Genomic DNA, 14,077 nt, shown 5'->3' with positions numbered 1-14,077 from the left:
GAATTTTACTGGGAATAAATATTGTTTTGTCTGAGTAATATTACCCTTAACTTTTAATGAGAGGTTTGTCTGCCAGAAACAAATGCTGCCTTCATATTCCTTTGGACAAATGAATACTGCCATGCTGTATGTTTGGAAACTTTGCAAAGAAGCTGCTGCTGGTCAGATTGATACACACACACACACACACACACAGCATGAAACACAAGAAACTCAATTAAAGATGACTGTTTCATATGAGCTTTACAGTGTTATTCTTTGCTGGTGCAAATATGCTACAGCATTAAGGGCCCCCTCAAGACATTTATAAATATGAACTACGTAAAGCAATCCTTTACTTGCAAATAAAAAAAAAGCATATTTGTAGTTTCACAATTTCAGTTCACTATTTCACACATGTCTCCTACTTAAGTCTCAGTGTGTGTCCATTTATTTTCAAATTTCCCTTTTGGGTTCATAAACTCCCATGAATATCTTCCAGTTGAGTGAAGTCACTTTTATCATTAAATCCTAGAAATTTCCAAAATGTAAGAAGATGAAACCAGTACATTTGGCATGTGTGCTTGAAAAAGTAAAGATTAAAACGACTGATCAATTACCCAAATTAAGAATAACTAAATTGATGATATCTCTGCCCCAACTAAAACTTCACGCACTCTATTCCTTCTTTATTTTTACCCCCCCCCCCCCCAATTTCTTGAATAAAAACACTACTTTCCGCCTGATTTTACAGCCGCCTGCGACCCCCCCGAAAAACCAAAACACACTTCCCGAAATGGAAAACCGAATCCTCCGAGGCGCACATGAAGGCGGCAGAGACGGATGCGCGTCGACATCCCTGTTTGGCACTCGCTCGCGTCCTTCACAACAAAAGCCCCCGCCCCCAGCCTCTTCACGGGAAACTCTCTCCAGTCAAAGTGTAGTTTGTTGGCTCCACGTTGAAGCCCACAACTCTGTCGGCATCTTTCAAGGCTGGTGGGTGGGTGGGCTCTTCTTTTTTTAATCTTTTCTTTAGCTGAGGACAAGATATTTTCATAAATATTATTATTATATATATTTTTTAACTTTGTTATATGAGCTCAACATGACGTTCAGGAGGCTGAAGAAGGTGAACTCCAGCGAGCCAGAGAGCGGAACCGCATCTCAAGACAGCGACATTTATTTTCCCTCGTCAAAGTCAGACAGTTGCGGGACTGTTGTCCTTCCGACAAACTCCTCGGAGGTTTACAACCACAAAACTTTGGCTTACTCTGGAGGGACGCTGCCCAGAAACTTCAAAAAGGTAAATGAGCGCGTGGACCTACCGAGTGTCCCCCATGTGACTTTGAGTGGTCTGAAGTTATTGGGTTCAGTTAAAAGGTGCCAAAAGTCACTTTTAAGATGAAGTAGTCCTTTGGACTTGTTTGATATGAGATTTTTACTCTCTGAAATGAGGCAAATCATTTGCATATTTTGTGAAGTCCAATGAGGTGCGTAAGTTCGTGTTATAATTCTTGATGCACTATGGTACATATTTCTACAACACACGTTAGTTTACTGTAAAAACCACCATGTATAAGTTTATTATTAATCCGTGGGTCTCCTTTGCATAAACTCATGAAAAGTCGCAGTTTTTTTTTATTTTAAATCAAGGTCTGTTTTTTTTTTACTTCTTCACCACAATAGTGAGTCAGACAGATTTCAACCCACTCATGAAGGTATTCAGGATTATGCAGAAATCCCCCGTGATTACATTGATTATCGCCAAAATCATTCCATCCCTATTCTTGCTTGAATGTTTTTGAGAAGCTGTGCAGGTTCACTGAGGTCATCTTCACTAAAAGGTCAACAGCGAGTGTGGACCACCCAAACACAGAATCTGATTTATGATGGGTCAGGTATTTCATATGAGTACAGATTAAAATGAGGAGGATTTTAAAACCGATTTCAGGTTTATTCACAGACTACTGACTCCTTTCCCTTGGACGGGTGATGGAATATATTTACAATAATATGATTTTACATATTAAACAGGTAGGTAAATGATATATACAGTGGGTATTAACACGAAAAACAAATGGAATGTAAAAAAACATAATAAATAAAATAAAAATACTATTATTAGAAAAAAAAATTAGCTGATTGACTGCACAAATCATAATTTATGCTTGTTGCCTTTATTTCAAAATAAGAGCGTACTGAAGACCGCTTCATCTGAGATAAAGAAATCCAAAGTTTGAACCTGTTTAGGTTAGCCTTAATTAGTGAATCCATAATTGAATAATGAAGTGTAGGGACTGACGATGATCCAGAATGACACCATCTCCAGCTGCTGTTGCATAAGATTGGCTTTCATTTCTCGTGGGTCAACTGGCTCATTCTCCTGGCTATTGTGTCCCTCCATAAAGCTGCATTCAAATCTGAAACTTTACCTCCTTTGGTGTTTCTGGCATCCTGGTTGGAAACCAGTTCACAACAGACTTTGTGTGCCTGTGTACAGTGAGGAGAGGCATAGTTACCCACAAACACGCACACATGCATGCATACGTAGTGTGTGCAGTGGCTTGAGGGAAGGGCTACAACAGTGCATTGTGCAAACACTGCCACGGAGATCCTGCTCCAGCCACCCCCGTCGGCCTCTGAGAGTAATAAATGCCCTCATTCAGGAGGGAGCGGGACAATTCTGTAAGTGTTGGGACGTAAAGAAAGCAACATTTTACTGCGCCAAGAGACCTTAGTACAAAGCAGCCTTTCACACGGGCAGCATTTGAAAATAATCGAGTTGGAACAGACGAGGATTGATTGTAAGGGATTTAGTGGAGCCTTCTGGACAGGTACCTACCTTATTTATACAGTCAGGTAGTCCAGACCCACTGCTGACTCGAGTTTTCACTCAATGCCGTCATTGTGGTCGTTATTTTAACCCAAGTGTGTCTTATGGTTTCTTTTAATAGGCGGGAATCTGTACTAAATGCTCCGAACGACCTGAAGTTTCACACGGGTCAACAGTTCGGGAGCCTGAAGGCGGCAGATTTAGCGTGAAATTGAGGCTAATTTTAGATGGTCTTAGGATGTTGTGACTGAGAAGTAAACAGCGGCCAGACACGCATTTCTGGTTTTCGCCTCTGGTGTTTCTAAACCTGCAAATTGCCTCAGCGGCCTCGAGAACCGATGAACCGGTCGATGCACTGATGTGTACGGAAGGTGTGTCCTGGAAATGTCGTGGGGGGAACCCCATGAGTAACGCAGGTGTCTGACACGCTTTGTGTGTTGTTTCGTTTTGTCTTCGCAGGGTGGCGGGTTGCAGAAGTGGAAACCCTTAACACTGACCCCAGAACCACAAAGGTACAATCCCCTTTATCACTGGCATCTACCATTAAGCTCCATATTATTCCACCTCAGAACGTACTACTCAAAATGATCACAAGTCATATGAATATTTTGTCTCAACATTATCCAGGCCCAAATATGGAAGATATTTTGATATTATTGTGTTAAATCCTTCAAATGTGCCCTAAATGTCGAACAGATAGAACAAAAGATAAATAGAGTGTGGTTGAATCACATCCAGTAGGATGTTGATGAGTCACAGAAATGATGCATCTTTTTTTATCCAACATCCTTTTTATTGAAAAATTCCAAAGTACACCAGCATAAATTAAAGATAAATACATATTTCTTTGAAATGGCCATATGGTGTGTTTTTTCTCACATGATCACTTATGTAAAGTTTTTTTTATTTTTTTTAGCCCAATTTTTTCAACTCTACTATTTCCAATAAAATGAGCGTTTTTTTTTAGTGAGCTGCCTCTTCTCAGTGAAAGGACCACATTCAAACGCTCCACAGCGACGGCAGCCATTGTTATGCATGATATTCTTTTGAGGGTCGTCATGAATTTTCATGTGTTTCGTTGGGAGAGTCGTCCTGTACGTCGTACTGTACGTGCAGCTGTGACGTCCGGAGTCCGCTTGACAGAAGAAGTCCTGTGCAGCCGGAAGATGACGTCTCGTAATGATGTTTCGATATGGAGGAGAGGAGTGAAGAGATGGACATAAACAGCTTGTTGTCCTCCTTTCACCCTGGCTTTGCCTTCGTGTACAAAAATGCGGGTTTCATAAATGAGTCTTTTAACATCAGTATCATGAGCCTAGAAAGCCAACAGGGGGGGGAGGGGGGCGCCATGAAATCCCTCTGTAATCTGTATTTTGAGTGAAACCCCACTGATGTTTCACATCTGTAAAAAACAAAATAAGAATATCCGAGAGCCTAAGATGACTGTGTTAAATACTCAAAAAATAATCTGCTTACGATTACTGCAATTTTTGGCTATTTTCTTACCCAACTAAGCAACATCCCAAATGGTTTATTTATTACATGCTTTTTTTTCCTTCTCTTTCTTCATGTGACAAAAGCTGCCGTATCTTTTGCTTAAAGAAATTATTATAAGACCAACTGATATGCAAAATAGATGCTCCTTTTATAGATTGCCCACTTCATCAAACATCTTATTCATCTTAAAAGAAGGATTTTGGATTAAATCGAGTAAGAAAATACGTTGAGATGGAAGCAGAATATAATGAAAAGGTTGAAAATGACCAAGTCTCTCTCCTGTTTCAGAAAGGTGGTGGTCCTGGAAAAAAATGAAGAAGAGTCGTTTGGTTTCGAGATCCAGGTAGGAGGATTAATAGCAATATACACCAGAAGGGTTGTTTACCTCTCAAAGTGCCTTTTTAACTGGATTTCCCTGATCGGCCACATCTGTCGACAGATGCTGAAACTTGTACCATATTCTGTAAATCTCTTAATCCCAGCATTTGCCCGCTCTGACACGGGTGAAAGGTCATGCATCAGTCAAATAGCTGTGTTAATGTTAGTCCCATGACTGGAGTGAAGACATGTTGTTGTTGTTTTTTTTCTTTCTCAAAGCGTCTGTATCTGAAGCAGTGCAGTTTGCTCACCCGCTTCCCGCGTAATACCTGCTGCACTCGCTCGACCGCATCCCCCATCCGTCGCATCTAAGCGCTGCCACCTCACAATGTTGACTCTGTCATGGAGACGGATTTCTTTAAATAGCTTTTCAAACATGGGTTGAGTAGCGATGTTGCGTGACACAGAGTGTCTGTGAGGGGAGAGCTCCGTGGAGGAAGAGACCTATTGTTCTATTTACGGTTTGGACGGAGGTTCCCGCCCTTCCTGCCGCCAGGAGGAAGTGAGACCACGGGGGCCGGTTGGGTGTTCATCAGTGAGGGGCAACATGAGTTTAAATTGTGCGTTTCCCTGGGTGCCTGTCATTTCAACACCAAGGTGGAGCTCGGCGTCCAGGGTCATGCAAATCCTTTATTTGCCTTCAAACGATATTTGCCTGGTTCTCTTTGTCTTTCAGGCAGCCGAGAGGAAATCGAGTCGCAACGATCACAATCTTTGCAAATGTTTCATGAACGACACTCATCAGTGTTTTTAATGACAGCCCTTTGAGTGTTTCAGGGAACGCGGCGCGACAGTTTCGATTGCAAATCGACTGACCGACGGTTGTGTGAAAAGAGGATATCTGTCTGTGGCTCGCAGAGCTCTGACCTTCTGCAGAGAGACGAGGCACACCAAAACTAGGAAGAGCATACAAATACATGTGGAAGTGACAAAGAAATGTTTCTACGACAACCAAATATTAGGTGCATGTTAAGGAAGCTGATCATTTGCTAGCTTTCAACAATGATCTGTGTTTACAAGGCTGAGTTTTATGGCTTCCATTTCATGAGACAGTCGAGTCTTTTGACCCCATCGTTGACCGCAATCAAATTGCATTCAGATGGTATTCATGGACGGGACGAAGAATTACGGTTACTTTTATTAGGCACAAATCGGCAACTTCGAGTCACGCCGCTGCATGTTGAGTGATAAGATCTGCTGGCCTGCGCCGTCCGTCACAGCTTCCTCACGTCGTCATCCGTTGGGTCATCGGCCTGGTGTCCTGTACGGCCACGTTATTTCAAAACTGATGACATCAGTACATCAAGTCGAGGGAAGTCTTTTTCAATAGTTTGTCCCGTGTATTTCAGACTTACGGGCTGCACCATCAAGACCAGAACTCAGTGGAGATGTGCACGTTTGTTTGCAAGGTGCACGACGACAGCCCGGCTCAGCAGGCAGGCCTCAAAGTTGGTGAGTTCGCGTTTCTCCTTTTTTACTCTGAAGACTTGTTTTAGGCCCGAGCGACAGTCGTTCTAGTCCTGGGGGGAAGTGAGTTTTTTTTTTTTTTTTTTTTTTTCTGCCAGCCGTCACTCCGGTACGTACGTCAACAAATGCACTTGCGTCTTCTTTGCCAACTGCTATAGGGAAGTACAAACACGTCTGTTTGCTTCCTCTTTTTCCAGTCAACAAAATGACTCGTATTTACAAGCTCCTCCCGCCCACGTGCGAGATAGTGGAGCAGAGATAACCTCCCAAATGCCCGTTTGAAAGGAAGTAAATTGTTTCCTTATGTGCATCTTTATTTAAGAAAGAAGAAGAAGAAGCCATTTTTATTGCCACGTATTATTTTATACATACAGGAAATTGTTCTCTGCATTTTACCCATCCCACCCAGTGGCAGCAGTGGGCTGTCTTAGGAGCGCCCGCGGGGCAGTTGAGGGTTAGGTGTCTTGCTCACGGTCACTTCGACATCTGACATGGAGCAGACAGGGTTCGAGCAGCCAACCCTTCGGTTCCCAGCGCGTCCCTCTGTACTCCATGGGCCACTGTCGAAGATCGAGACAAATGAGTGAGAGCGATTTTAAAGTCAAAAATTGTTCATTTTTTGTGTCAGTGAGATGAGGGGAAGAAGCTCTTTGGTTGAGTTGACCTTACAGCTCTCTTGTCTCAAAGCCAATGGATTTGTTTTTTAAATGCCACAGCCCAAATGAGGTGTTTTTAACTGAAGATTATCTTGTGTAATCTACGTATCCTTTAAATTTTTTTGCCACCAAAAGTTTTTCCAAAATTTGATAGATAAATAAAGCCCCCCCCCGTTGGATTTCTGCTTAAGAAACCATGGCGACGCTAACTTCCAGGTTGACATGCAGCAGTGTCACATCTGCAGAAGTCAGCTCATGGTTTGAGAACTCGTGACGGCTCTCAGCCTTAATGCTTCTGTCAGCGTCAAAGAAGAAGAAGAAGGAGCAAAGTGCTCCTCGGCCTCCTTCCCTCATCTAACCGGCGTATGTCACTTCAGTTTCACTTCCTACATTCCTCACATGCTCGCTCCATTGTTCCCCCCCGTGTCTGGCTGCGGACACAGTGACGATCGCATGATGCACAATAGGCGGTGGTTTTTGAAAAGAGGAAAAAAGGCTTTTGTGCTGACCCCTTTTTGGAGGCTCCTGTCACGCTAGAGAGTCCAAACCACATCTAACAAGTGCAACGTGGAACAATGAGGGCCTCAGAAATAAAGGAAACAAATATGGCTTCAGCACCTTGAAATCAGCTTCACTTCATTAACGCCCCACATTTGTGTTGCACATGTGTCGAAGTTTCATTTGGGATCAAACAAGCCTCAGCTGGCTGCAGCTCTCATCAATTCAAGCCGCAGTTGATTAAAGTGCATCTGTGTGTGTGTGTGTGTTCAGGGGATACCATCTCGAGTGTGAACGAGGCCACCGTGGAGGGATTTCGGCACAAGGAGATTGTTCAGCTCATCCGGGCGTGCGGCCACACACTCAGGTACATGGATGCAAAAATTGTTGTAGCGCTTTCAGGTTTTCACTTCATCAATGAGGATGTTTCATTTATTCTAGTGCTGAAACGATAAATTGATGTGACAGCAAGTTGGAAGCGATTTGATCATCAAGCAAAGACAAAGAAGAGAGTTGTGCTGCTGACTGGGCGGTTAGAAATGTTAATTCAAAAGGGGAAAGCGTCATGTAAATGATAAGAGGGACGCGTCCTAACAGGAAAAGAGGAGACGCTCATGGCGGAAACACTTCAGTTGAATTCAAAACAGCGAGGCGTCTAATGTTCGAGCTGTTGTTCTATTAATCAAATTGGAAGTTTGAGTTCTACCTTTTTAATGATGGTTGATTCATTCTTTTGACCAGAACCAATGGGGTTAATAACCTTTTTATAACTCATAACCAAAAGATAGCTAAACAAATGCTGCTTCCTGCGTATGAAATGTGTGGCAATTTGCATATGTTTGTGTTATGGGTTGTTGCTTACCAAGTCAAAGTTAGCAATTAGAAAATGTTGCCCCAGGCTGTGGGAAATTGACATTTCACAGATTTTTGTTTCGAAAGAATGAAGCAACACAACCAAGTTTAAAAGCATGTTAGCACTAAAAGGCGCACGTTCGCAGACCCTCTCTCCCACATGTCGGTCACATGAAAAGTGCCGCATACACTCACCGGCCACTTTATTAGGTACACCTGTCCAACTGCTCGTTAACACTTAATTTCCAAGCAGCCAATCACATGGCGGCAACTCAGTGCATTTAGGCATGTAGACATTGTCAAGACAATCTCCTGCAGTTCAAACCGAGCATCAGTATGGGGAAGAAAGGTGATTTGAGTGACTTTGAACGTGGCATGATTGTTGGTGCCAGAAGGGCTGGTCTGAGTATTTCAGAAACTGCTAATCTACTGGGATTTTCACGCACAACCATCTCTAGGGTTTACAGAGAATGGTCCGAAAAAGAAAAAACATCCAGTGAGCGGCAGTTCTGTGGGCGGAAATGCCTTGTTGATGCCAGAGGTCAGAGGAGAATGGCCAGACTGGTTCGAGCTGATAGAAGGGCAACAGTGACTCAAATAACCACCCGTTACAACCAAGGTGGGCATAAGAGCATCTCTGAACGCACAGTACGTCCAACTTTGAGGCAGATGGGCTACAGCAGCAGAAGACCACACCGGGTGCCACTCCTTTCAGCTAAGAACAGGAAACTGAGGCTACAATTTGCACAAGCTCATCGAAATTGGACAATAGAAGATTGGAAAAACGTTGCCTGGTCTGATGAGTCTCGACTTCTGCTGCGACATTCGGATGGTAGGGTCAGAATTTGGCGTCTACAACATGAAAGCATGGATCCATCCTGCCTTGTATCAACGGTTCAGGCTGGTGGTGGTGGTGTCATGGTGTGGGGAATATTTTCTTGGCACTCTTTGGGCCCCTTGGTACCAATTGAGCATCGTTGCAACGCCACAGCCTACCTGAGTATTGTTGCTGACCATGTCCATCCCTTTATGACCACAATGTACCCAACTTCTGATGGCTACTTTCAGCAGGATAAAGCGCCATGTCATAAAGCTGGAATCATCTCAGACTGGTTTCTTGAACATGACAATGAGTTCGCTGTACTCAAATGGCCTCCACAATCACCAGATCTCAATCCAATAGAGCATCTTTGGGATGTGGTGGAACGGGAGATTCGCATCATGGATGTGCAGCCGACAAATCTGCGGCAACTGTGTGATGCCATCATGTCAATATGGACCAAACTCCCTGAGGAATGCTTCCAGCACCTTGTTGAATCTATGCCACGAAGAATTGAGGCAGTTCTGAAGGCAAAAGGGGGTCCAACCCGTTACTAGCGTGGGGTACCTAATAAAGTGGCCGGTGAGTGTACAATTGTGAGAGGAATTGGGGAGCTAGTGGGAGAAGTTCAAACACTGGCACTGGAAGGTGTCAATTCTCTGTTTCAGAAAGCCATTGAAACAGCCAGACACTGACTCCCTTAATCCCCAATGGGAAAGGTTTTGGAGGCGGGGCATTCAGGATCTGTTCAACCAACCGCCCAGCAGTTCATAATCGAGCCTTCTGGTGGCTTAAAAGTCATAATCAAGAGATTAAAAATATATATAAATGATGTATTTAACTTCTTTTTCTTGAGTTAAAAAACAGCGGAAGTATGTTGAACGTCTCTTGATGAGTGCTGAGCGAGGTTTAATGTGAACCACACTTCCATATCCTCCTCCTCTGCTCGTAAAAGATGAAAAGGAAAATTAGCGACGTCTCGAGAGCTGCTGCTAAAAATGTGAGGTGAACCGCGTCAGAGCGGCTCAGTAGGCACAGTTTTTATAAACTGACATCATCGAGTTACCCTCACAACTGGAGTCTGTGTAAACTGTTGGAGTGAAAACGAGCTCTATAAACCGGTCACCAACTCGTGTAACTCAAAGCATTTGGTTCACTTGTTCTGAGTGGAAATCGTATCTGTCCCCCCCCCCCCCATTCCCCCTCTCATAAACTGTTTTGACACCCGCCCGTTCCCACCTCTCATGAAAAGAGCCTTTCATTTGGGTTTTTAAATTATCTTTTTTATTGCTATTTTCCGACGTTGTTGTTTTTAATGAAGTGCTTCCCCATAACGCTGAATGACTCCATTGTCTTCTGGTCTCGCCCTTTAAAGGCTGGAGACGGTTTACAGCGACTCGATCCGAAGAGCGGAACTCGAAGCCCGGCTGCAGTTTCTGAAGGTGAGCGGTTTCTTCTTTTCACCGGTGCTGCAGCAGCTTCCTTTTTCGGCCTGTTTGTGTCGGTCCACCACACACACACACACACGCACGCACGCACGCCCACACACGCATGCACGCCCACACACACACACACACGCCCACACACACACGCTTCACGCTAGATTTGACACCCCCTCCCTTCACACCTGTCTCCCCCACACGGCCACCTGTTGCATGAGCAGTTCACTGTTCACTGATGGCTGCGGACATTCTCAAACCCATGGCTGTCAAAAAGCCCCCCCCCCCCCCCCCTCTCCCCAGAGATTACGGCAGCTGTCCCGCTCTAATCCACGAGTATGAGGGAGCCGCAACACAGCCGCTCTCTGAGATAGTAATCCAACGGTTTAAAAATTGACCTGCTGCTCAACACGCAAGAACAAAATGTGTTCATCACTCAATGGCGCTATCCATGTTACTAAAGGGGGGGGGGGGGGGGTGGACTTGCTTTTCTGGGAATGTGTGCGCTAGAGGGAAATAAAAATGTATAATTTATATTTCTGCATATAGTTTGCACAGACTTATACATATACATTTTTTGTTTTTACAGGCTCACTTGTATGTAACGGGGTAGCGATTTATTCTTGTGAATATAATCTTTCAAAATGATCTTTACTCTGTATTTCACAAATAGTAGCTCGGTAAGGAAAAAACCAAATGGTGAAGTTGCGTGTCAGTCAGCTAGTGGTATTTGGGGAAGCCCTCTTGTATGTCATCTTTCTGTAAACTGTTGCCTGCACTTTCGGGTATTTCTCTTTGACACACATCGTCCCATTGACACAAATAAGTAACTTTAGGCAATGCACCAGCGGTGTCGTCACCGCGTTTTGAAAGTTTTGTTGCAGTGCCGGTTACACAGTGTATGTTATGAGCTGCAACTGCGATTTTAGTTTTAACTGTTTTGTACAAACCCCTGCGGTATCGCTTTCTAACCACACACAACTTACTTCATGGTAAATGTACCTTCTTGTTTGTTGTGGTCTGGTTGTCAATCATTTGATGTATTTCTGACTTTTTGTAGCAAACCCTCCACGAGAAATGGGATGAATATCGGTCATTGATGGTGCAGGAGCAGAGGCTTGTTCATGGTAGGTCTTATTAGTTCAATTTCCTTTTGTGATTTCGACCCACCCAGTGTCAATGCACATTTCACATGCTTTTACATAAAAGCACCAATTTAAACTAGCTGACAAACACTCAGCTGTACTTCTCCCTGTCTGAATAGTTCCCTGCATGCCTGTGAAATACGTGTCCACCATCCTCCTCACTCTGCCTCACTTCTCCCCCCCCCCCCCCCCCCCCCCCCGAAGGCATAGTGCTCAGCGACGCTGCGGTCTACGAGTCCCTGGAGTCGGCGGGCATGTACGGCAGCCTCGGCACCCCCAGCCCCGCCGCTCAGAGGGCCCTCCGCTGCACCGGCAGCACCAGCAGCAGCGCCAGCTTCCTCAGCACGGCCACGGAGGACGACCCTCTCTACCAGACCTGCCTGTACCCGGCGGACTCGACCGGCGCCGCCGCGGACAAGAGGAAGGAGCAGCTGAAGCCGCCGCAGCAGCAGCAGCAGCAGCAGCAGCGCCTCCGGCCGGCCAGCGAGCTCTTTGCGACCGCCAAGACGCAGCTGACCCGCAGCGCCAGCACTCGCAGCTACACGAGGGGGTCTCAATCGCAGTCGACCACCTCGGGGGAGAAGCAAGGGGGGTTCAGCTCGCTGCAGAGGAAGCCCAAGCAGAAGAGCTTCCGCAGGCGCCTCCTCAAGTTCATCCCGGGGTTGAACCGACCGCTGGAGGAGGAGGAGAGCAAGCTGTGAGCGGGCGACGCCGCAGACGCAGAGACTCAGGGAGCAGCGCCGACTGTTCGCCGTAGTTACCAAAGAAAAAGAAAAAAAGAGAGCGAGATTGTAGAGAGACCAAAGAGAACATCTCCACATCCGACCAATGATCACGTGGTGATACTGTGGCCCTCAAAGTTTCCAAGCTGTAAATAACTTTTGTTTCCTTTTTGTTTTTTAAGTTATTTATTTATATTTAACATGTCTCTGTACAAAATGAAGGATTTCTCTGTTTTTACCGTATGCAATTTTTATTTACTACAGTAAATGACACATTTCTACGCGACATTTAGTTAGACACAACTTTGATACCTACTTTTAGATTGTTCATATTGATTCTGTTTTTGTTTTTTTGTTTTGTCCAAGTCAAGGTTCCTAAAAATAAATGATGTCATCTTCCCATATTACTCTAATTATTTTGTGCGAAACTTGCAAGAAAAGCTATTTTATTCCACAAGCCACAACTGTTTGTCTTTCCCCCTAAAGTCTGAGCGCTAATGTAAGTTTGGCAGCTACAATCCCCACAATCTGTTTGTAATTTCCCCCCAGTGAAAAAGCTTCCTACTCCACGTGATACTTTTAAAAATAGCGAGCCTTCGACGTTCCACAACCCTCCGTCCTTAAGAACGTTATCACTCGAGTTCTGGAGGTTGATGTCGGGTCTCGGACGCTTTGAGGCTTTTTGTGGTGTGAGGTATCCAGAAGGGAGGCTGTTGTTTGGGCCCATGACACAGTTTATTGTTGGGATGATAGCGAGGAATGTGCGGCGAAAGGCATGACCCAAAATTCCAAACCCAACCGTTTTTTCTTTCAGCTTCTGCAAGCGAACGCTGATTCCTTCTCCTCCACGCTCCCATATTCCCATGGTGACTTCAGTTGTCCAAGAGCTCACTCTCTGTGTGTGTGTGTGTGTGTGTGTGTGTGGGGGGGGCGGGGGTTGGTCGGAGTCCTTTCAAACCTGGCTCCCAGCTGACCCGTGAGGTCATGGTGGTCACCCTCTCCGGCGTGGATCTCTTTTGTCCTCTGCTGCACATTCACAGATGCGTTAGGGCTGTTGACGACGCTGAGCGATGGTATGCGCCCATGTGTTAGAGCCCTCCGACTGTTGCGGGCACGTTGGGGAGGAGCAAGGAGGGGGGTCGGCGGGGGGGGGGGGGGGGGGGGGGGGTGACACGAGGGATTGTTATGCAAGTTTGCCGGCGCTTGAAACGTGGGCTTAGAGCGACGGGGCAGAAAGCATAACGAGGGGATAATTATTCAAGATACACTAAAAACAATTAGTTAAAGGGCCATTTAACAGAGACAATGACCTAACAAGGGGGGTGTAGTCAGCATCAAGCCAGTGGGCAGTTAGCATGAGGGGGGGATGACTAGCCAATAATGCTGTTGCACATTTCGTGATGTTGCATTACTGTTAAAACACCACTATTTGACAAAGAATATGCACCGAATTTATTTAAGCTTGTAAGATCAGTTTTGTTTTCTCATTATTCCGATTTTAGTTCTTTAAATGGGACCAGAATATCTGGAAATTTGAATGGAATCCTTTTCTCTCCATTGTTTAAATGACATGTTTTTCTTAAAGTGTGTCTTAGGTGTGTTCTTAAAACAATAGGATCAATTAAAAGACAAACTTGTGTCTAAAAGCAAAATAATGCGGCAAAAAGAGAGCACCTTTATTTAGGGAAGGGGAGACCATGGTTTCAAAAAATGTCTTGTCCAAAGAAATAGCAATTCATTTTCTGTCAATCTCCTTTTTGATTATACAATTATTTAGAATGCATATTTCCT

At 44.8% G+C, this 14,077-nt stretch overlaps 1 protein-coding gene across 1 annotated transcript; it reads left to right on the top strand.

Annotated features, from left to right (window-relative positions):
- Nucleotides 1–690: 690 nt before the first annotated feature.
- tamalin (trafficking regulator and scaffold protein tamalin) lies at nt 691–12,718 on the top strand. The gene is made up of 8 exons (XM_037479479.2): nt 691–1,282; nt 3,272–3,324; nt 4,598–4,652; nt 6,037–6,139; nt 7,582–7,675; nt 10,356–10,422; nt 11,480–11,546; nt 11,769–12,718. The coding sequence occupies exons 1-8, from the start codon at nt 1,085–1,087 to the stop codon at nt 12,263–12,265; spliced, it is 1,134 nt and encodes a 377-aa protein (XP_037335376.1). The 5' UTR covers nt 691–1,084; the 3' UTR covers nt 12,266–12,718.
- Nucleotides 12,719–14,077: the final 1,359 nt, after the last annotated feature.

This window comes from Pungitius pungitius, chromosome 1 (assembly GCF_949316345.1).
Source record: "Pungitius pungitius chromosome 1, fPunPun2.1, whole genome shotgun sequence".
NCBI lineage: Eukaryota > Metazoa > Chordata > Actinopteri > Perciformes > Gasterosteidae > Pungitius > Pungitius pungitius.
Note: the sequence above shows the minus strand (reverse complement) of the source record. Positions and strands in the feature narration are given on the sequence as shown.

Bases quoted from the DNA above. Each gene is read 5' to 3' on its own strand.
- tamalin (XM_037479479.2), top strand. From the start codon at position 1,085: ATGACGTTCAGGAGGCTGAAGAAGGTGAACTCCAGCGAGCCAGAGAGC. The intron at 4,653-6,036 runs GTAGGAGGATTA...CGTGTATTTCAG, and splicing joins CGTTTGGTTTCGAGATCCAG to ACTTACGGGCTGCACCATCA. The intron at 6,140-7,581 runs GTGAGTTCGCGT...GTGTGTGTTCAG, and splicing joins GCAGGCAGGCCTCAAAGTTG to GGGATACCATCTCGAGTGTG.